Genomic DNA, 24,958 nt, shown 5'->3' on the forward strand with positions numbered 1-24,958 from the left:
AACTCTTGGGTGCTGATTTCTCAGGAATACATCAGCAGACTAATCTACATAGCCAGTTCTTCTGAATGTTCTCTCTGTTCAGGTTTTATTGTCCTATTCTCATCTAGGTGCTTTTCACCCACCTAAGTCTGCTTCATCGCTCAAGGTCTATGTCCTCCATGAGACTTTCTTGCAAATACTTCAGCTGACTCTGAGTTTTTTCTCCTCTATCCTCTGGTGGCATTTACTATCTGAACTTTAAGCTATAACACCGGTTAGATCATATGAAGTTAGCATGATATAATGGAAATAGTGCTGAACTTGGCAGTCAGGAAATCTGGGTTTAAATTCCAGGCAGCAGCCATTTAAAAGCTACACGATTATTAAAAAAAAAAAAAAAAAAAAAAAAAACTGAAGTGAAACTGTTCAAGCCTAAGCTTCCTGGGATCTAAAATGAGAAATGACTATTTACAAATCTACCTCACAGTATTGTGAGGATATTACTTTATAAACCTTAAAGAGCTTAATAATGAACTGCTGGGTCTTAAAAAAGTGAATGCTCAACAAAAACCATGCTTAAATAAAAACTTTTTCTCAGAACATTTTAGGGCCTTGCATTTGAGACACATTGTTATTGTATGAAGAAGTCAGTATTTATTAAGTGAATTCTATATATCAGGCTCTGACCTCATGTCATTTAATGAAAAATATATTCTCTATTGTAGACAGAGGACCAGACCTCCTGGTATCTTGGTGAACATCAGTATAATGAATATTTGATGTGTCACAAGTAGATTAGAAGCATCCAATAAGAGGCCATCAAACTTCTCTATCTCCCCTAGAAGGAATAATAAGCTCAAGAGAAGGAAGAAAGTATTCAGTTAAGGAAGTGAGAAAGCAAGGCATCAGTATAGCTTCCATATATACAAATACATATCAAACAGCTAATATAGAAACATTAACAAACATTTCAATCTGGTGTTTGGCCTGAATGCTTTGCCAGATTAGAACACCTAATGGAACTGATTATCCTTACTTTTGAGAGTTGGCTACTACTTGTAATGAAGACAATGTTTCCTATAAGGGTTAAAGAGTTCCCCTACCCGCTCCCTCTAACCTTTATCATCATCCGGCTCACAGAAACACTTCTTTTTTTCTGGAAAGCAGTTGCAGACTCCATATCCAGCCTTGATTCCCCTCCATTCTCCTCTCTCATGACCACCAATAATGTCTCCCCCTAATCAGACACAGACACAAGAAATGCAGATTTCTCAGTCAGGATTAGGAAGCTCTGTTATTCATTTTAGGCACATAGGGAGGGGCTTTAATCAACAAAATGGGATGGTTCACCACAGACAAAGTTGCCATTTCTATATTTACACAGAAACTGGGCTTCTAGAGATCTCCAAAGGCATTCACTTCTAGCTTTCATTATAACAGGAATGGCTATCCCCATTTTGCAGAACAGGAAAACTGAGGCACAGAGGGAATAAGTTGACTCAAGATCAGGTAGTGGAAGCTAAAAGCAAGGGATATCATCCTGGTCTCTGGGTTCTTACACTAATGCTGACTTCAGGAGACTTAATATGCTCCAGAGAAGTGGGAGGAAAAGAGAGGAGAACATGGCAGAGAGAAGCAAAATCATACAAGAGAAAAAAATACAACATATATTGAGAATATTAGAAGGCCTTTTGAAGGTAGATTAGCATGTGAACTGTTAAGAAATCAATATATGTACCATGGATATCTGAATACACATACCTTTGTCTTCACTCCCCTCCCCTTGCAATTAGACTGGAAGCTCTTTGGGGGAAGGGACTTTTTTCCATCTGAATATACCATATATATATATATATATATATATATATATATATATATATATATATATATATATATATATATATATATATATATTTTGAATATGATTGAATGGTGGGGCAGATGAGAAGAAGCATAAAACAAGGGCAAAAATGTATGTAGGGTCAAAGAAAGGTCACCAGGGCTATATTCTGGGGGACAATGGTCTGAAAGGGTTTCATACGTATGCAATCTTGAGGGCAGATATGAAGATCTCGACTTTCTACTGCATCACAGTTGCCATCAGGACAAGTCTTGAGGCTTGGAGTGCAAGTCGAATAGTTCTTGGAAATTCCTAGAAACAGAACAAATGGCTTTGGACATCTTTTATTTCATAGAATTATCCAAAATCCAAGAATCTCAAATAGTCTTGTCGCCTTCTAGGACAGATGTTCAATGTCGTACAGCTAAAGAATAGTAAAATCATGTTTCTTATCCACAATCCAGAATTCTTGATATCCCTATATTTGAATTCCTAATTCTAGTAGGAAGATACAGATAACTGTCATTTTGCTGCTAAATAGGGCCACCTTTTCCTGCTTGCTAGCTCAATTCCTTCCAAAGAATCAAAAGGAAAGGGAAAATAAAATAAAATAAAACTCTTCCTTTTCTATCCCAAGATTTCTGTAAGGAATCTTCTTGAAATGAAAATAAAAATGTCTTCTCTTCCATCTGTGTCCCAACTTAAATTCCAACCTTCCTTGAACAAGTAAAAGATACTGAGTCCTCCAGGTTCCTTTCATAATCAGACCAATGAAGAAAAATCAATGGCCTACTTTTATTCTCCCTCTCTCACAGCATCTAATATAGTACTTAGCCTAAACATGGCACCCAGTAAATGTTAATTGGCTTACTGACTGGATTGGCGCAACAATGAAAATCGCAATGATGGCTTACCTTTGCCATCTCCTTGTCTCCACTGGCATGTGCCCATCAGGGTGCCCAAGCCACCACATTCTTCACATTCTGAACGTCTCTTGTTCACTGCACATGAAATGGGACAGCCCTCCTCCTCAGGGAAAACTGTAAGAACAGCAAAAACAAAGCATGGAACTTACTGTGGAATTCCAGTTAGCAATCTGTCTTTTGATTTTCAGTGTCTTTCAGAGCAAGAATCATGCCTACCAAGCTTCCAAAAGCTTGAACGGCACTGATCAAGCTCAAGTCAAGAGACACTGAAACCAATACACTTATATTCTAATGAAGACAAGTCCATTGAGAATGTCTGGAAAAGATCTATTAAAGTCACCAATGAGCATCCATTAAATACCTACACCATTTGCTAGGCATCTATCTAGGTGGTAAAGATACAAAGAGAAATGTGAAATATTCTTTGCCTTCAAAAATCTTGCAATCTATTGAGTGAGACTATGTATAAGCATATAACTGTATACCAAATACATTTAAATATAAGATTTGGGGGTGTGGCTGGGGTTAAAGCACTAGTAACTAAGGACATCAGGAGGACCTCATCAAGGAGGGAATGTCTGAGCTAAGCTTCAAAGGAAATTAAAGCTTCTAAGAGGGGCAAAGGTGAGAAAAGAGAAATTCAGAATGTGGGACATCCTGTGAAAAATCAGAAATGAGATGGAATGTTATATAATGTTGCACACTAGGAAGAAAGGGAGAAAGAAAAGGCATTTAAATACTGACTACTATATGTCAGCCATTGTGATAAGTATTCCCAATAATAAATCAAAAGGATTCTATTCATTCAATTCAACAGTTCAACATGATGCTATTATCTCTTCTCAAATCTTTTGCTCCCTTGTCCAATTTCCCTTTAGACCCTTGAAAAATGCTAATTTTGAACTGTTTCCACTTTTGACTTCCATCACCCCTAATTCTTTACTATTGAATGGAACCAGGGGATGTCACACAACTGTTTTGATTAGGCCTGCTGCATATTTCTGTTATCCAATATTTATTCCACCCTCAAATGCTGAAAGTCAATCAAAGGAATGTTAAGTTGGGAGACAGCAATATCAGCTGAATGATGAGTTTGTAACCAGATCGCAATGAATGAACCCCTCTGAAGTTATAGGACTGGTGAGTTTAAAGATTTTTCTCTACCTGCTTCTCCATCCAATTCATCAAAGTAGAAGTCCCAAACTTCTTCTCAAATGTCCCACATCATCTCTTCCTTCACCTCAGGCAGAAGACTATACCTTACATGACGCCAATAGACAAGATCTCCCTCTTTTCTTCTCCCCCTCCCTCCTAATTGCTTGACTCATCATCGCCTCCTTTATTCTAGTCTCTGATGATGAGATCATCCTTATACTCAACAAGGTCGACTGATCTAGTTGATCCTAATCTAATAGTTCATTCCTAGTCATCTTAATGGATCGTCAACCTCATCATGTTTATTAGATAATATCATTTTTATTAGAGAAGGTTTTGTTCTGAACCTTCTCTTTTCCCTCTATACTCTCTCACTTGGTAATCCTACTCCCAAGTCTAAATAAATAGCTCTAATCTCTCTCTCGAACTTCCGTCCTACATAGCCAATTGGCTTTTAGGAATTTTATACTGGATGTCCTGGAAGCACCTCAAATTCAACATGTAAAACAGAACTCATTACCTTCCCCTCTCCAAACTTGTTTTGAACTTCCTTCCCTTGAAATTTTGAACTTTCTTACTCTTACCAGACATATTCAATAAATTGCCAAAACTTCTTGTTGGTATCTTCAAAATATTTATTGCATATATAACTTTCTCTTCACTCATATCTCAACTATTGCCTGATTTATTGCAATAATCTTCTAATGGGTTCCTCTGACCCAAGCTCTGTCTACTTACTCCAGCCCTTTCAGAATTTTCCTAAAACACAGCTCTAACCATCTTCTGACTCTATTCGAATTCCAGGGATTCCCTGTTATCTCCACAATTAAATATAAACTCCTCAACCTGGCCCCTTCTTAATTTTCCATTTTTTTGAACATTATCTGCTTCCACACTTTCTAGGGTCTACTCATATTTCCTACCAATTGTTAGTTACTCTTCCTCTTCTGCCTTCAAGCTTAGAATGTTCCTCTCCCACACCTGGAATGTCTGGCTTTTTTTCAAAACTTAACTGAAGTGCCACCTTTTACCAAAGTCGTTTTCTGATTACTTCCCCACCCTACCTCCTCTTGCTAATGTCTTTCCTCACAAGGTAAACTTGCATTTGATTTTAACCTCTTTAAACACATCTGTATATTTACATATCATGCCTCCCCTAAGATATAAGCTCCTTAAAGACAAGAGCTATATTGTTTTTATTTTTATAATCCTAGCATTTAACTCAATATATACTGGAACACTTTAAGTGTTTATTGAATACTTTACTCAGTTGAAAAATATTTGGATAGTCCATATGTAGCCTATATCATTTGGTAATCTACATATATTCAGTACCTTATATAAGATTGTGGAAAATACAAAAATAAGTCTAGACAGCTGAGAAAATATTGGGTTAAAATTCACAAAATCATGTAGAATGCTACAGAGTGTGATGCTGAAGTTGGAATTTACAATCTCATGGGACAAACTATAATGCAGCTGGGGAAGTTCCAGGAATATAAATAATTGGAACACAATGCAGTGGGGGATTAAATGTCATGTGAATGGAATGGGTAGATGACAAGTACTTAAAAGAAAGTTGAGAGCAAAGATCCCAGGAGTATACTTACAATTTCCTTCTACTGAGATAGTAGATGTTGTTCTGGATTGTTTCTTGCTCTGTCTGTCTGATGCAATTACCAAATATTTCATTCCTGTGCATTCCGGTCTCTGCAGCATAGAGGTGTCATTCACAAACAGATTCCCTGTTGTGCTTTCTGGGGTGGTGATGATGCCCAGAGCGGTGCAATTAACACTGAGTGACTGTAGTTTGTAGGTAATATTTACTCCATGGAACTCCTTGCAGTTTTCAATGCAAACTTTTCCAATCTAGGCTCAATGAAGAAATGAGAACATTATACATCTACATAACATTGGAAATAATATTTAACTATCTATAATCAAAATTGCTTATAATTCATAAGGATAGAAAAAACTCGGTACTCGACATGTTAAAGTGTATATAGGATGTAACTTCCACAATCTAAAAATCATGTTCAGAATGATAGTTTTAAAGAACCTTTAAAGTCATCTTATTTATATAGACTTTGAATTGATATATTTTGTTTTTACATTAGTAACTTCTCAATGTATTCCTCCTTACCGATACCTTGTAACATCAAAAGAAACAAATTACACAATTAAGCAAAAGTGACTATGTACAACATCATATTCAATATTCTTTATCTAGAGATTTTCCCCATTCCAGTAGGTAGCCGTGGAAAGCACATTTTCTGAAGTCAAGCTTGGATATTACAGTTTGTCAGTTTGGCTGTCTTTTGCTGTTGCCTTCATTTGAATTACTATAGTCATGGTGTTGATTATTCTACTGGGTTCTGTTCCTGGAGTCTGCATCAGTTCACACAATTCTTCCCATGCTGCTCTGAATTTCTCAAATTTGTAATTTTCTATGGTATAGTAACATACCATTGCATTCTTAGAGAGTCAGAGATTTTAATTTTTATCATCAAGTGGAACACATAAGCCTTACGTGTTTTATTGCAAGCAAGATTTTATGTTCTATTCTTGGAGATACAATAATAGTCATAACAGTCTAGTAGGTTATGTGGGGGGGGGGGAGGAGAGGGAGGACAGGATGTGCATGTAGATGATGGGAAGAAGAGGGAAGACACATATATAACTATCATGATAAAAACAAAAACTAGAACTCCTTAACACTTTGCAAATATCTCATTTGTATGAGGTAGGTGCTATTATTATCTCCATTTTATAGTTGAGGACACTGAGGCAAACAGATGTTAAATGACTTGACTTGTAAGTGTCTGAGAATATATTTTATTTTAGGTCTTCTTAACCCCAGTTCAGTGCTCTTACTGTACAACATTAAAAAATATACACATCAGAAAACAAGATACACAAGAGGTTAATTCTGGCACTACTTTATTTGTCCCACATTAAAAAAAAAAAAAAGCAAGACACAGCAGTGAATAGTTTCTTATAGATTTATATTTGCACTTTTAAAAATTTTGAAGTGTTTGTTATTTACGAAAAAAAATTAAAAACAGTCTTGTGATTTTATGACTAGATTCCCTTGAAGGCCCTTTCAACTCTTGTAGAAATTCAAAAACTAGCTGAAGGGATGCACATTTCTAGCCTGATGGAGCATATGCTTGGAAAATGGCCTTTCCCACTATTCTGTGCTGGTTCAATCTTCTGGTATATAGAGAACTGTGGGAAGGATTAGGGGGTGTAGTAAGAGAAGCCAGAGTCACTTTTGGCAGTAAACGAAGAGAAGGAAGGTCGTGGAGATCCTGCGTCCATCCTGTTCACTTCTATGCCTAAAGACCAAGAATAAAGACCAAGGAATTTTGCTTATCCTGACTCCGGCTAATTCTAAGGCATCTGGGTGCTAATTTGGACTTCACATCAAAGGAATGTACTTCCATTTCAAACATCTTCCATAAGGAAGTAGCACCTATCTAGACCAAGGTCAACTTGTCTTAGTAGTACCTCCTTAGACTCAAAGCATCATTCCAGGTTCAAGTGGGTGGTGACTCAGCTGATGGAATGTCCTGCTTGCTATTTAGAACTCCATGTTCTTTTTTGTTTGCATTTGGTGACTAACCCATTCAATGTTCTTCCAGGGCTGAGGGCTGAGGTGGGCCCTACAGGCCACAAACATGCTCTCTGCTATAAGAGAGGTATCTGAAGGAGAAAAGCCGAGTGAACATGAGAGCTGGGGTCTGTAACCTCTTTAATACTTTCCCAATTCTAATGTAACATGTCTTTCATATGTTCTGAAGAGGCTGAAAAGTAAGTCATCATGTTTTCCCTTAGGGAAAAAAAAACAGCTAAAAAAGAGAGGATAAAATCTGATCTGTTACTGTATGTTTCCTCAACATTTGGATTCTCTCATTGTTGAAAAGAGAAGGAAACAGAAATTTAATGTCTGATAAGGACCCTGGAACCTTTTCCATTTGATTTTCAGCTAAAACACACTATATGTGCTATTTCTCATTAGAATATAAGCTCCTAGAAAGCAGGAGATGTCTTATATTTTTCCATGGCTTTCTATACAGTAAGTGTTCAATAAATGTCTATTTATTTATTCATTCAATAAGCCAAGAAATTCTACAATCTGTGGTGGTTACATCTTGAGAATTTTGCTTAGAGGTTTACTAAATATTCAGACCTCTTTAGCAAGATCTGAGTAAGCATTCTAGCTCTTATCAAATGCAAAAAAGCAACATTAATAATAAAAAAGACTAAAAATAAGCAGAATCAGGAAAACAATATGTACACTGACAATATAAATGTTTGAAAGAAGAAGAAAAAACTAGAGCTGGGTAATAGAATCCAGATTGTTCATAGAAGTGGGAGAATATCAGTACAGAATGCCATATATACTATTTTACATGCTTGATGTATTGGTCAGTTTTGATGAACTGTTTGGATTTTTCCATTCTCTATCTCTGACTTACTCTTTCTCTTTCTGTCTGAGCCATTCTTCATTCCTCCCTACCAACATCCTTTTATTCTTTATTATAAGGGATGATTCTTTTGATGGGGGAAGGAAAGGAGGAACTTAGAAATGAAGGTGATAAATGTTGTATGATATAGTAGAAAGAAGACTGGATTTTAGGATCAGAAGATCTGGGTTCAAATTTTAGCTAAAAGTAATCTTGGGCAAAACACTTAAAATGAAGAAATTGGACCAGATAATTCACAACATCCTTTCTAACTAAAAGCTAAAACAAAAGATTTAAGAAAAAAGACTTTATAGAATAGAAGTAGCTGAAGAGATAGCAGAAGACTAGCTTGAATCCTAGTTCTGCTATTTCTTACCATGGGCAAGAAACAGCAATCTAGCAAAACATATTTTATAAAATGTCTATTATGAAGAAAAGGAGTATCACAACAAGAACATAGCTGAACATTAGAGTCAAACTCAAATAGAAATGGATCCTGATTGCTATGTGTTGTCTTAGAAAATTACAAATTAATATAATCTGTATTGAGCTGTATTTTTATTTATGCTGTTAAACATTAACCAATTACATTTTAGCCAGGGTTTCTAATAAGTTTATTTTTCATACATGCCTGAAAATTGGCAGGACAAGGAAGGGGAAGCAGAGGTGAAATAACTCTTGGTGATCTAGATCAAAGGGCTCTTCTACTTCAGTCTCAACGATTTTGAAGTCCATGTGTGAGGAGAACAGGTATAGCTGTATGCCTCTGAAAAAGAGGCAGACTTTAGGGGGAAGTAATTTGTGGTACTGAAAAGCTTGCTGACACTATACCAGGAGATTAGGGATAGAATGTCTGTCTAGTGCTCATTAGCTATGTAATTATGGGCAAGTCCTTTCATTTCTGTGGGTGTTAGCTTCCTTATCTCCAAAATGGCAATAATAATATACTTTTTACCATCACAAAACACATTCCATATAAGAAACACTGACTAAGTACCTTGTACATGCAAAAAAATTGTGCTCGACTCTGGAAAACTGGCTCTGTATATAATAGAATGTGATAGAAGAAAATGAAAGATTCAAGCAAAGACTTCAGGAATATTTGAGGAGGAGAAGATTACTTCCAGCTAGGATGGTCAATGCCCTGAAGGGACACTGATTTGTGGACTTTTAAGCATGGCTTAAATGTCAATTGTTGGAAATTATTATCTGATTAGTAGGGAAATAGTGCAAGGGTGCCAAAACAGGACTGTTGAGTACTTGGAAAATTATTATTTCACAGTTACTACTGTGTATCTAAGAAAAAGAAATACGATATTATTGATGATAATTGGATCAAGATTTTAAAAAGGAAAAAGGGAGGCAGAAAGGGACCACTAAGAGCCCTTTGAAAGATGGGATCTGAGCTCCGAAATTTCTCCTGAGATCTCCAGGGCATATTAACTATACTGTGATATGTTACTGAATCTATGATCTCCTCTCTTTAAGTGTTCTTTCCACTGGGGAAAACTGTAGCCTCATTCATGTTCATGCTTATAGAGTGACTTTTGTCTCTGATCTCCCTGACATAGTGCGGAGGCCTTCCCTAGGTCCCCTCGAATTGCACAGAGATCAGTGGAATATGCAACAACCTTTTGCTTAATTTATTAACATCAATCTAAATCAGAATGACATATATTTGCCACCAGCAAGGAGAATCCTGATAGTTCCAATTAGTGTGAATCATTTAGCATATAGTGCTTCTTTGTAGTTGAATACACACTATTCGAAATTATAATTATTTAATATATGGTCATTGTTCTAACCCAAAGGAATGATACAATATAATTTGAATAATTCAACCATTTAAAGGGATTCATTGTTCTTATTAATTGTAATCTGTTAGCATGCAATATTGAGGTCCAAATCAAAGAGAAATTATATATAGATGATAAGACTCTCTAAGTGTTCTTATTTGGGAATAACATCACACTATTTTCCTCAAGCCTTCAAATGCTGTGGAGACCCTTAAGTGAGATTCACAATTGCTCAAGAGTTCAACCTAGCTACCTACATAGGTACAAACATGTCAACTAATATGAAGGAAGAGGAACAGCCTACAGGAGCTCGCTTCATCTCCAGAAGAATACTGACATTTTTAAATAAGTCTTTCTTTCAGGAAGAAATTTGGAGTCATTAAAAGCACTGAACAATTTTCTGAATGAAATATATATGTGTGTGTGTATGTGTGTGTGTGTTTCATATACCTACATATGCATATATATATATAATACAACAGAGAACATATTCTATTTATTTATCCACATACACATAGATGTTTGTGTCTATATCTACACAGATAAATATCTATATAGCCTTAGCTATCTATATCTATCTACACATACATATATACATAAATATGTATGTAGGAACATTTTGGATGGAAGACTAAGGCTAAGTTTTTTGGATAGGCTAAGGAGAGAAGGCCAAGTTGTATTTGGGGAACTGCTATGTTTGTAGGGACTCCAAGCTTATTCCTGAAAGAAAAGCCCATTTAAAAAAAAGCATCCATATTCTTCATGACATGTAGTAACCTCTAAGGTTAGAAGACTTCTCTGAGGTCCCATAAGTAACCAAGTTCCAGAGCCAGCCCTCAAACCTGAGTCCAATACTCTGGTCAGCCACTGGCATCTCCTCCCTCCCTCCACCTTCTCTGTAATAAACATTTATTTCAATTACCCTCCAGTGCCAGTAGGCAAACATCACTTGCATTTCCTAACAAAGTCAACAGCAATGTGCCCTCAGTTAATATCAACTCTCCATTGGCATTACCAACAGATATTATTAATGAGTTTGGAGAAGATTTAACTAAAACAAAGGAAGAAACAAGAAGTTAAATATTAAATAGCTAAAGATTGGGTCAGGGAATATGTGTAAGGATTAGAAAGCAGAATAGAGAACAGTAGTGTTCATGAATATATAATAATATCCCAATTTATATGATGTGTTAGAACTTACAAAGTATTTTGAATGTTGTGCAAGAATGCATTCTTATGTATTTCAGTTTAAAAGATAAAACATGAAGGGTCAAGAAATGAAAAGGACTGGTCAGTCAGGATCATAGCTAACAAATCTTCAAACTTAAGTTCTATTGGAGCCAGAATTCCAAGCCAAGTTTTGCTCAAGGCTTTTTTCTGCTACTTCACATTGCCTCTTGAAATGTTGTTTGTCCATTCCAAAAAAGAACATAACACTAGGAAGCTGATGCCATGACATGCAAGTGAGTTTGATTTAAATGAGGGCTGTGCGAGGTCACCCATCTCACTTTCCCCTCCAGAGCCATCTGGTTCGAGGGAATATCTATTTATCAGGATAATTGGAAATGAAAGAGTCCACTATTCATCTCAATACTTACCTAGTCTTAATCATTAAATGGATGTGGTCTCAAACTGAGACCTGTTGAAGATCTTAACTTAAAAAGGTTAAGATCTCCTACTGCAATTTGAAATGTAGTAATCTTTCATCAAGATACCAATATATTCTTCTAAAAGAAGCTCCAAAAGAGCTGTAAGAGAGATTACTCTGGTTGGAACACAATCAGTATTCCTAATTATACCAACTTAGATTGATCTTTTCTTTCCTAATATCCCAGAGTATTTCAAGTCCTGGATAACATTCATGGGTTTATAAGCCATCTGAGATTGCCTTCTAATTGTGGTTCACATATATAGTATTCTTTTTTCCATCAAGAACACAAATTTCTTGGAAGTAGGGATTGCTTCTTCTATTGTATCCCTCATGATAATAAGCCTACCAAAATTCTTCCAAATGATATTTAAATGAATTCTTCCAGAATGCACAAATTACCAAGGAGTCCATTTTATCTTATGGCAGATGGAGAAGTTCATCTGAGCCATCTTCCTATTTTCCTCTGTTCATGTGGTCCAGGTTCCTTCTCGTCCGATGAGAAATAGCCCATGCATCACTCACCTGTGCATATCGGTGAGCATTCCGATTTACTGAGAAGGAATAGGAGATGTTTGGAAACCGTATGCTGACAGGCAGGATGGTCACATTGAAATAGAGATGGAGTACTCCTCCAGGACCCTGGTAGTCAGTGTCATTCACCAGGACTCCCAGCTGGAAAGAATGGCTCTCTGTGATAGGAAGGCTTCGGTTGAGCACCAGTTCTGCAAAAAATAAACATCAACTTTCTTACAGATTGTCAATTCACAGGTGAACACTGCACTTTAAAGAGAATACTGATAATAAATAAGGGCTAATGTTTATTTAATTCTTTTAAGATTTTTGAAGTGCCTTGCATGCATTATCTCATCCTCAAGAAATACTATACTTCATTTTATTGATAAAGAAACTGAGATACAGAAAGATTGAGTTATTTATCCACAGTCCACCAACAAATAAATGTCAGAGGTGAGGTTCAGATATATATCACTCTTGAATCTAAGCTCAACACTCATTCTGCTATACTACATTGTTATAAAGAATTTGGGAGAAGAGTACCTAGCATTGTAAAAAGCCTTAACATCATGTCTTAGGACATCATTATAGGGATATTTAGAGATATTGGGAACATGTAGCCTGGAAAAGAGAAGATTCTAGAGGGATATGAGAGTCTTTTCAAGCATTTGAACAAGCTACATCATGGAAAAGAAATTATCTTCTTGATTCCACAGAGAATTTATCCATGAGTGATGGGTGAAAAGTGCAAAGAGCCAGATTTTGGCCTAATGTAAGGAGATCATTAAAACTCCCAAAGGAATGGGCCACTTCAGGAGGTGATAGCTTTCTTTCTTGCCTGGTATCTTTATGCAAAAGTAACCTGTAAGGTAAGTTGTGGAGAGTATTGTTCAGAATAAAGTTAAAACAGATAGCCTCACTGGCTGTGATATGATGGTAAATCTTAAAAATATAAAAAAAGAAAAAAACATATCTCATAAAAAAGGAAAAGGAAAGAATATTGCATACAAGACACATACTTTAAGGTCTGATGTTATTGGCATTTTTCCCATTATTTCCTTAAAGCTAGACAATTAACCAAACAAAGAATAAAACCTTGATCTGTAGAATTTTCTGATTTTGGAAGTGTAAATGCTCATACTGAATATTTAACAATTGCCTCTAACAAAATAGTAAGGGCTGACTCTAGCACCTGACTTGCCCTCAGATCTCAATCTGCAAGCCAAAATCTGTCTCTACAACTTCCTTCCTCCTTCCTTCCTTCTAGAGGTCTTTAATACAAATCTAATCCTTGTTCTTTATGACACTCTTTTGGACTTGAAGAAAACCATATATCCCTCCCTTCACATCTTCTGTTTTCCAGCATCTGAAATTCCTTCAAAAACTCTTCTCCAGAATGATATTCAGGACCCTCAACATCCTAGTTACTCTTCTAATAGCATCAATCCAGTCATCTTCATTAGTTAATATTGGCTTTTTTTAAAATTCAGAACATGATCATTTACTAATATTGAGGAAAATGATCCAAATAATGTTTTATAATCTCTAAAGTCAATTGAAAGAAAATAAAATGAAACAGAACTGAATAATGGCAATATCAATGAAATAAGTGACTTGCCATACCACTACCCCAATCTACTTTGAATTAGACCAAACTTGTTTTGTAGTTCTGATATTTTTTAAAACAGCTCATGATGTATAGTCCCATGTCCTAAATTTAATATATACATGAGAGCAGCAGGGAGTACTGAAGATATTTTCTAAAAATCTCTTCAAATGAGATCATCTGATAGAACCTGCTAGAGTCAATTTTCTTGCTTCCTTTCATTTATCTGTCCTAAGGCATTAGTTTCAGTCAGTCAAGTTAGTAGCCCAGAAAGGTACAGAAAAGTGATGGGATCCCAAATGCCCCACCTCCCTCTGTTCTCTGTCTTTACTCCCTAATCCCCCTTACTGTAATCATGCATCATCGCCCGCACACGACTTCCATTAGAGTTGTATGAAGTTTCATTTGGTGAGTGTTCCACCCGGAAGAACTCATTGACCAAAGGGTCACTGGTCAGCATGGTATGTATGTACTTTCTTGGGATGTCCACAGAGGAAGGCACGACATCTGCATCGAAAACCTGCAGGACAGCCAATACTGTACCCTAGGAAGAAGCACAAGGCAAGAGTGGGTACGGAGAGGAGGGATAGGGATGAGGAGTGGCAGAAAGACTCTATGATCTGCTTTTATAAACTGAAAATTAAAGTCTTCCAGCTGCCTTTGAGAATGGCCCTGACACACAGCTAGGATCATGAAGAAATGATTATCTCTTTTCCCTGCTTCTTTTCATAGGCTATTTTTTGCCCTCTAATTTCACATCTGGACTTCCCTTCCAATGCTATCACTAATTAGCTACTTCACCCTGGGGGCCCAGTTGCTTTTACTCCATCTCCCCCTACCTTCCCCCAATTCTCAAGTTTCTTTCTCACTAAAATAAGTGGTTTGTTATAGTATACCTTAAAGGTCCTTTTAGCTCTTAAAACATATGATGCTTTTCATGAATAGCTCAGAACTCTATTTATAGAGCTGAAATTCATTCTCCCCCTAGAGGGCAGCAATTTTCCAAAATTCAAAGGTAACTCACTAGAAGGAACAGATCTAATGGCCAATTTACTTACAAGAATAATGAAACATTTGGGAATATAGCTCATGATAAGGTCTGATTCTGTGAGAATCCCTGAGGAGAAGTAGGGGGTAGAAACTTTTTTTAATTGAAAGGGATTGCCATTGTAAATAATATAAATTCTTCTGCTGTTTTAGCTTTTAAGGCCTCATACAACCTGGCCTCAACCTATCTTTCCAGTTTCAATAGACATCTCTGTTTCTCTCTGTCTCTTCCTCTGTCTCTGTTTCTCGGTCACAGCCTCTGTCTGTCTTTCTCACACACACACACACACACACACACACACACACACACACTTCAATTTATCTCTGGTCTCCAAGCTTTTGCTTTTGTAGTCCCTTTGTGTCTGGGTAGCATTCCCTCCTTGACACCACCTCTTAAACTTAGCTGAGAGACTACTTTGTGCATGAAACCTTTCCTGTTCCCCAACTGTTAGGGGAATCACTTTCCACTACCTTAGATATTTTTGTATTTCTTAATTTTTATGTTCTAAGTATTTTTATGTGTATTAGTTGACTCTCACTAGAAGGTAAGGTCCCTGTGAGTAGGAAATGTATTCCCAGCATTTAAAACTGTACAAGCATAGCACTTACTATGCTAGCCCACACAAATGATGAGCATTCAATAAATATTAATTTATATTACAAAAAAACAATTATATCAACTAACTTATGGGCTCTTTAGATTACCTGTTTAAAAAAAAAAATCACACCATAATCCATCTTCAGGACTCCTGCTGACTTCTGATAGAAATGATGGTCATTGCAGGATCAATGGATCTAAGACCTAGAAGACTTCCAAAACCATTTTAGTCCAACCCCTGCATTTTTTTCATTAAGGAAACTTAGGCCCAGTGACTTTAAGTACCTTGAGAAGACTGCACAAATATTAAGTGGAAGAGACTGGGTAGGGAACTCTGAGGCAGGACCACACCATCTTGCTAATAGGAAACATGGGCTTTGCTTAAAAGGACTCCTGAGAAAAAGGTTATGGCCTCTGGAATCATATGAAAACACATTATCAGCTGCAGTTGGCTTCTAAGACAGAAGGAAAAGAATTAGGGGACTTAAGTATTCAGAGTTAGCTACATCTAAAAAATTAGACTGGCAGGTTCTCATTTATTGCCTGCTATAGACTTTTCAATTCTGAGAAATTCTTACAAAATACAAATCTCTACAAAGGAAGTGTTATACCTTCATTAGTTAACTAAATGAACAGTTAATAATTTAGCAATTTGTTAATAACTGACAATTAACTATGAATTTTAAAATAGGACACAACACAGCTGTCTGGGGTGCTCAGGAAGTTGGACAAGTATACAATGATAAAATCAGATATTTCAAGCAAGACAAGAACTGAGAAGAGTTCAACCTTGTCATCTTTTCCAGAAGAGCAAGAGAAACATGGAGGATTTACATTGCTATGTAGCTAGTAAAAGTGCCTGAGGCAAGATTTAAACTAATGTTTCAGACTCCAAGTTCAATGATCTGTCTATTATGCCATCTAGTGACCACAACTGGTATAAACCAATTTTGCTGTTTTCAAAATTTTGCCTTAGAATCCATTCTGTAAGTCACGTTCTTGCTCTCATACACCAATGACAGGACTGCTTTACACAAAGGGAAAAGGTGATTATCTTGTCAAGGGATAGGAAAGATGAAAGTGGGTCTGAGTTCCCTGCCTTACAACTAAAATCACCCTTTAAGTTCATGGTCTATTATATCTTTTTGCTTCTCAGGAAATTTGTTTAGACTTTCAGTCATGTCCGATTCTTCCAGACCCCATTTGGGATTTTCTTAGCAAAGATACTGGGGTAATTTGCCATTTCCTTTTCCAGCTCATTTTACAGATAAGAAAACTGAGGCAAACAGGTTAAAGTAATTCATGAAGAAGATTTTCCTGATTTCAAGTCTGGTGTTCTATGCAGTATATCACAGAGCTGTCTTCTCAGGAGATAGCCAACCCTTAGTTAAGGGAAGTGCTATCCCCACCTCCTTTCCTCTTATCCCTCTTTTTAATAGGAGGTAAATATTCAGCTCCTACGTCTAGCTTGAAGTAAGCTTCAAGCAAGCAAGAACTAAGGAAAACAAGTTTTGAGCCATGACAGGGATCAAATACATCGCCAAAGTGAATTGTTTCTACAGAGTCATTTCTAGATCAGCCATGCTGTGACAAAGAAAAGAAAAGGCACAGGCTTTTCGAAAACAACAGACAAAAAACTCTTCTATATTTTTTCTTTGTGTTTGTAATGTAAACCAGAAGTGATCATGTTTGTGCAAACACACACACACATACACACACAGGTCCCTTGTATCTGTGTACATTTTATTCATGCCTATTTTCTTCTTCTCTGGTTTAAAATTCATTCAACTGGCATGATAGGAATGGTGGAAAGGAAATCAAACAAGACCTCTGCTCATAGGTTTGGGGTGGCCTCTGAATCTTTCATTTTACAGATGAGGAAACTGAGGCACAGAAAACCAGTTATTTGCCCAAAATCACATTGCTTAATAATTGACTGAGGCTGATAGGAATGGAATTCAGGTCTTCCTAACTCTAACTCCAGCACTTTCTATCTCAACTCTCTAGTTTTCTTTCTTGGTCTAGGACCTAAGAATGCTTTTCAATACCACTTCCAGAATGCCTAATACATCCCTCCTACCTCTTTCCGTTTGTACTCCACAACTGCATTAGCTGTGTTGATGCCATTGGGGAAATTAGGAGGTGAATCATCTTCATCATATACAGTCACAGGAAAGGGCACCATCACAACCTCTTCTCGCAAACCTTCCCAAACTGTGCACTTGGCAATCAATTCATACTTCTCCTTTTCTTCCCGGTCCAGTGAGTGCCTCATGTTCACCTCCATGGTGTCCTTATCAGAATAGAAGGGAAGGGCTTCTTCTAAGTGACCAAAGCAAAGACAGGGAACAACAGTGTTAGTGCAAAATTTTGCAAGGGGGTGGGAGGGGGAGGAGAATGGCGTTCCATCCAGACACAGAGGCAGAAATTCCATTGTATTGCCCCTGATTGGACTGACAGGCGAGGTAAGAGGTAGGAATTTTGGGGCTAGCCTATCTAATTTGGCTCATTCCTGTGTTCTCCTTGTTGGAGAGAAAGAAGGAGATAAAAAGGAGAAAAGAGCAGGAGTATTGTTCAAAGCTACTATCTGCATGAGAGATACTTTAATTCTGGCTGCTAATCCTTATAAAGGAAGTACTAAGGGAGAGAAGTTATACTAGGAAAAGATAACTAAAACGATCAAGACTACAGCATAAATATGAAGAAAGACTAAAAACCAAATGAAGATAAAGTCATCTAGCATGCAAATGGCCTTATTTATAATTTCAAGAATACTGAAACAAATACAAATGACTGACAATAAAATAGAATTATAGGTTTGCAAAGCATTTTATGCAATGATCCCATGATGTTATAGTTTTTTCCATTTTACAGATGACAAGACTGAGGCTTTAGGACTTATCCATGTCTGTACAGCCAACATGAGAAGATCAGATCTGGACTCAATACACTTCTGGATTCCAAAACTAATACATTGTTCATCAAACTATCTCCAGAGACACTCTATCTCTAAGACCATTAAAAACTCATCATTTTCCCCCTATATCCTGCCCATGCTCTTGCCTCCTTTTCCTCTTATCCTTTTCCCACTATTTGATAGGAGAAAAGCATCATTTTTGCCTCTTTCTTCTTCTTTCCCAATAAATTCTTAGTGTCTGCCAAGTTCTGAGTTTGTTTTAGTTTGGCCATTTATGTCTGTCTTTCCCAACTTTAATCCCATAGTGACTACCATTTGTTCATGTCTCCTTCTTTTTCATGAACGCTGCCTGCATGTCCAGTTATTTCAGTCACGTTTGATTCATTGTGAAATTGGGTCCCACAATTGAGGTTTTCTTGACAAAGATACTAAAGGGGTTTGAAATTTCTTCTCCAGCTCATTTGACAGATAAGGAAAACTAAGGGTTGAATGACTTGCTTAGGATCACACAAGTAGTAAATATGTGAGGCTGGATTTGAACTCTGAGGCTGAATTTGAACTCAAGAATATGAATCTTTCTGATTCTAAGTCCAGTGCTCTAACCCCTGTGCCATTTAACTACTCCTCTTTAGTAGTCTCTGAATTGATAGCTGGATTCATCTAGCCCCTTTTTAATTAATCCTTCACCTTAGTATGAAAAGTAAAAAAAAAAATATATATATATATATATATATATACACACATACATATAAATATATGTATTTTATATAAAATATATATACACATGCATCTATGCATATATCACATGTATATATAATGCATTAAATGTGGGTATATATGAACACATATGTGCATATATAACATGTCAAATATAACATATATTTATATATATGCCTAAATGTGTATATATGTGTATTTGTGTATATAATTTATATATATATTTATACATACACACACATATATATGTTTGTATGTATAAAATATATAGATCTGATCACATTACTTCTTTATTCCACAACTAATTTCTTAATTGCTGCCTGTCCAGGAAAGACTATATCATCTTCTTCCAACTCCTCAGCCTATAATTCAAGGTCCTTTCACATTCTGGCCCTAATGGACTTTTTCCAGGCTTTGTTTTATCTCTTCCTTTCACTGTGTTCCAGCTAAATTGAATTATTTAACTCCTAAATCTCATCCTATATTCTCTATCCTCTGTGCATCTTTGTGTGCTATTCTCTATGCAAAGAACAGAACTCCAAACCTCAGTATTTTAAAACATTTTTCTTCCCAAGCCTAGCTCAGGTACCACACCTCTACCATGAAACATTTCTGATTCCCCTAAATAAAACTTCTTCTTCTTCTTAAATTTCTCATGTCACTTTGACTCTTCCTATTCATTTAACCATATTTTAATTTGTGCTTTCATTATTTGTGAGCCTGCCTTATTGATCCTATGAATGAAGGAAAAAGCATTTATTTGGCACTTACATGAATGAAGCACCAGCACTTAGCACAGTACCTGGCATATAACAGGTGCTGAATAAATGTTGATTGATTGATTGACTCTACCCAACCTTAAATCACAGAATTGATACTACCTCAAACAAAGACCTTGAAAAGACTTTATAAGGAATATAAATTTCTTGAAATAGAGTTCTAAAAACCCAGCATCAATAAAACCATTCTGATTCATATGGAACTCTTGATTACATCTTAACTTCAAATTACTCTAGCTTTCATTGACTGGCCATAATGGGCCCAACACAAGTCTCAGTTTGTCATTGTTTGGGTTTTGCTGGCTCAGGGTAAGTGTAAATAAATTGTTTCTGTTTTGGCCAGAAAACCTGAGAGTCTTCCCCTTTATATTGATTTATTTTGTTTTGTTTTGGTTTTGAGTAGCCATTTTTTGCCTCTTTTATAACATAGCCTAATCATTGAATGGATGTTACCTCAGACAAACTGAAAGACCTTAGCTTTAAAGGACCAAGATCTTCACTACATCCATGGTCATTCCTAGTCATCCTGATCATGTCTTGCCCCTGGATCTAGATGGCTTTGGAGGGGTGATTGAAGATGGTGACTTCACACCATCCTATTTCACTTCAATCCAATTCACTCGTAAATCATGACATCACCTTCCCAATATTATAGGCCTCTTGGAGAATGAAGAATAAAGACAACAACAAATTCTGAGGACACAAAAAGAGAAGAAATTCCCTTCTCTCAAGGAGGTTATTTACATCATAATGGGGGAAGACAACACATAAAGAAAGGTTCATCTTTGGGGGATGGTCTGGTGTTCCTTAGGGTACAGTGCCAAAGCATATGGTAAGAACTTTTGTTTCTGTCATTTTCAGTTAAATAATACCTGTTTCTGGTCCAAAATCATTTGATAGGACCAAGGACTTTCATGAGGTTAAGGAATTTCTTCTCTGGATCCTCAGTATCGATGGTCCTTACTAGAGTATAATTATGAAAGCTAGCTATATATATATATTTAAATCTGTAGATTTTCAGTGTACCTTGTAATTTCTGAGTGTTGAACTCAAGGAAGTCATGGAATAAATTATTCTCAGTAGTTACACAGTCTGAGTATACAAATGGGCTTATTATTCTTATTAACAATAATAATATTATTAATGATAACTGAGATTTATTATTTATTCTATTAGAGCAGCTAAATAGTAGAGTTGAGAACATACAGCCTGTAATAAAGAAGACCTGATTTCAAATCTGGCCTCAGTTTCCTTATGTGTAAAATGATCTAGAAAAGAAAATTACAAACCACTCCAGTATCTTTACCAAGAAAACCTCCCCCAGAGAGATCACAAAGATTTGGACATGCTTTTTTGAAAAATGGCACAATAACAACATTTACATAGTGCTTTTAGGATTGCCAAAAACTTTTCATGTTTCATTTCAATTGATCCTTTCATCATTTCAGTGAAGTAGATGCTCTTATCATTCCCATTTTAGAGAAGAGGAAACTGATGTGAGAAATTAAATGATTTGTCCAAAAACACATAGCCAGTTAGTGACTTAAGCATTCAAACTCAGTTCTTTCTGACTGCTTAGCACTCTAACCACTAGGATCTAACCTTTAGATAAACTTATGGATTTATAAATGATGTTCTTAACTTCAAGGCTGACAATAGGATGAGCAATTGTGATTTCCCAAAACTGTCTTTTGGAGTCCTCCTAAAAGATGATATATGTCCTGAGTTAGATGGACCACGGGTAAGAGACAAGAAAGAGAGGATCTGATGTTCTTATGTGAGCATAATAAGTAGAATATCTGTTTTGTAGCTCTAACAGGAACAGAATTTCTGTTTTGTCTTTGTATCCAGAGATGGCATAGTAGATGGAGCTCTGGATTTGAATCAGGAAGATTCAAGGTAAAAAAATCTGTCCTTGGACACTTGTTAAGCCATGTTTTCCTGAGTGAGTCACTTAAATTTTCTCAGTCACCAGCTCTAAAAGGGAACTAACAATAGTACTTACCTTCTAGAATTATCATGAGGATAAAATGAAAAGTACATTGATAAAGCACTTTGCAAACATTAAAATACTATATACATGCTGGCTTATTATTATTATTATATTGCATATAAAAATGCTTTCTAGACTAGGTACCATTAGCAGCAACCATACTCAGAACAGTAGAGTATAAATAAAGCTGGATTTAAAAGTTCTAGGATTTGGGGGTTGAATGGCCCTGCCATTTTCTACCTGTGTGAAACTAGGTCTAAATCTCTTTGGTTCCAGTTGTCTCACATGTAAAATGAAGAGATATGGGAAGATGATCCCTAAGCTCCTTCTATTTCTAAATCTTCTGATTCCATTAGTCTTATAATGTACATTAAAGGCTCATACGCCTGTGGTACCTGATAGTTTATAAGCACTATCCTCCTCTGGAAGGATAAGATACCAAATATTAAAGTCCTTTCTCAAACTAAACTGCCAAGCATTCCAACTCTACTGCAGAGAACACAACTCTGTTGGACTGGCCACAATGTTTGAACACCAAACATACACTCACCAATAAGCCTAATTTATAGAGAACTCACACGGAGCAAGCGCTCACAAGGAGGTCAGAAAAAGCAATATAAGGACACTCTCAAGGTCTTTCTTAAGAACTTTAGAACTGATTGAATGACATGCCCGGCATCAGAGAAGGTGCTGTGCTCTATGAACAAAGAAGAATGGAATTAACTCAGAAGAAACATGAGCTATGCAAAGTTGGAGAATCCACCCCAAATATTCATAGGCACTATTTGTACCTGATCTGTGGCAGAACATTCCAACTTATATCAAGCTGATCAGCCACATTCAGACACACTGAAATTTGACTCTAACATACTAATGTCATTTTGGCCTTCTTCTAGAACAAAAGACAACAACCAACCACTGTCACAATACCCATGGGAAGCAAGTGGTGCAGATAATACCCCCATTTTCATGATGTAATTTCATGCTCTGAGAGGTGAGTTGACTTGTTCAATGCCACTCAACAGGAAATATCAGAGCCAGGACATGGATCTAAGTCTTCTGTTTCTAAGTTCAGCACAACACAGACAGTTGCCCTTCAGTTATTAAGGCTAAAAGGCTGAAATAAATGTGGTTAAGCATTCTCTGAGAAGTCTCTATTATCTTAATAAGGGGATGGGAAGAAGGCATCCAGGAAATGCCGTCCTTACCTCCAAGCAATTGGTAGGAAATGCTGATATTTGGACACAGATGCTGCACAGGAAGTAAACGGAATTGGTGGAAAGTACCCGGTGGCTTATTCTCCCTGATGCGAAATGAGAGCCCTGTCTCCAAAAAGCAGAATTCCCTAGGCTTCAGAGAACTGCAGGCTGGCATGGTGGTATTGATGACAGACAGCATCACTTTGGCACAGCTGGGCCAATGGCAATCACTCTCCCGTAATGGCTTTGGTGAGAGGAATACTTGAAGGTAGATGGTGAGTAGGGGAAATCCTCCATCTGCAGAGAGAAGAGATGAGACCAGGTATACTTTTATAAATCTATTGTGTAAGACAATAGATTTAAAATAAAGCAGGGTGAAGAGCTGCCCAGGTAATCCCAAACTGGCTTGGTTTGTAGTGGAAAAGACACAGATAAAACAAATCTTAGGGTATCTAGGTAGCTTAGTGGATAGAGCACTGGGCCTGAAGTTAAGAACTTTCTTTCTGAGTTCAATTCTGGTCTCAATCACTTAACAGCTGTGTGATCCTGGGCAAATTACTCAACACTGTTTGCCCAGTTTCTTCATAATTAAAATGAGCTAGAGAAAGAAATGGCAAAGCTACTGTAGCATCTTTGCCAAGAAAACCCCAAATGGAATCATAAAGAATTGGATATGAAAATGGATATTCTTTTAAATAAGGAAAGGTACCAAGGTCTGAGGGCAATATGCTGACCTAATGGGCAGAAGCTTTGTGGTCTAGTCTTTGCATTGCACCAGAACTTACTGAGTCTTTTGGAACTTGGTTAGCCCCCTGGAGCCTCTTTGCTCACCTGTGAAATGGAGATTATAAGTCCTGCTCTTCCTACCTCTTGAGACTATTTTAGTGAGGGTATAATGAACCTGAAATGCCCTTTAAAAGAATGTCCTACAAATTAATAAATTGAGGGTACTTTCATCTGTAGTTTTCAAAACATTCTCACTTTCATCAGTTCACAAAACTCCAAAGCTCACCTTCAACTCAAGGCCAGCCTTTGGTAATCTAGCCAGCTTCGGATAGTGCTCAATTACACTTTTAAGTCTCTCTTAGGAATAGTTTGTATGTTCCCTGATTGTGCCAGAAGCTAAAGGACTTTCAAAAGTGAAAAAAAAAAAACTAAAATACAAAATGACAGGAAACTCACAGGTACCCATAGTAAATTCACTTTCCTCAACCCTGCTGAGATATGATGCTCCACAGTTTTCCCAGCTGTGCAAATACTGTGAGGATTCAGATGATATGGGTATAAAGAGCCAAATCCAAACTCACCTCTTTTTCCTTATCCCTAACTCCCTATGAGGGAGTCCCACTGGTGTTGTAATGACATTCAGTACTTGCTATCATTGCACCTGGGCAGATCCACCCCTAGAATGGCAAGACCTTGGCATTTCATGGTTAGCCAAGGGAATGGGTCATTAAGCCCAATGGAGTCTTGTCTTTCATCAGGCTCTATCGAGCAAATCCATTTGCAAATAAAGTAAATGAAAGGAAAAGAAAATAGGAGTTGTTTCTGTCCAGAGGTACAAAAACTTTCTTCTGCATAACCCAAGAAATTTCATATCCAATTCCTCAATGGGCCAATTCAAGACTTATCTCCATCCTGAATTTGCCAGTCAGCCCTCTGAATCTCTACAAAGCTTTTGGTCATTCATGGCCCTTAATCAAGTTCTATCTAGTACATATTATGTGTAAGGGTATTAGTAATCCTAGACTTTTTTTTTTAAATCTCCTCCAT

At 36.8% G+C, this 24,958-nt stretch overlaps 1 protein-coding gene across 1 annotated transcript in view; it reads right to left on the reverse strand.

The window, feature by feature from the left end:
* The window catches only part of RET (ret proto-oncogene), a 159,968-nt gene that overhangs the window by 35,461 nt on the left and 99,549 nt on the right, over positions 1 to 24,958 (reverse strand). The window contains exons 3-10 of the mRNA XM_031956379.1: positions 23,195 to 23,482; positions 17,661 to 17,902; positions 14,284 to 14,479; positions 12,339 to 12,538; positions 5,511 to 5,769; positions 2,734 to 2,859; positions 2,021 to 2,131; positions 1,097 to 1,216 (exon numbers count right to left, since the gene is read on the reverse strand). Coding sequence (XP_031812239.1) covers positions 1,097 to 1,216; positions 2,021 to 2,131; positions 2,734 to 2,859; positions 5,511 to 5,769; positions 12,339 to 12,538; positions 14,284 to 14,479; positions 17,661 to 17,902; positions 23,195 to 23,482 — 1,542 coding nt within the window. The remainder of the gene's footprint in view (positions 1 to 1,096; positions 1,217 to 2,020; positions 2,132 to 2,733; positions 2,860 to 5,510; positions 5,770 to 12,338; positions 12,539 to 14,283; positions 14,480 to 17,660; positions 17,903 to 23,194; positions 23,483 to 24,958) is intronic.

This window comes from Sarcophilus harrisii, chromosome 2, assembly GCF_902635505.1.
Source record: "Sarcophilus harrisii chromosome 2, mSarHar1.11, whole genome shotgun sequence".
Classification (NCBI taxonomy): domain Eukaryota; kingdom Metazoa; phylum Chordata; class Mammalia; order Dasyuromorphia; family Dasyuridae; genus Sarcophilus; species Sarcophilus harrisii.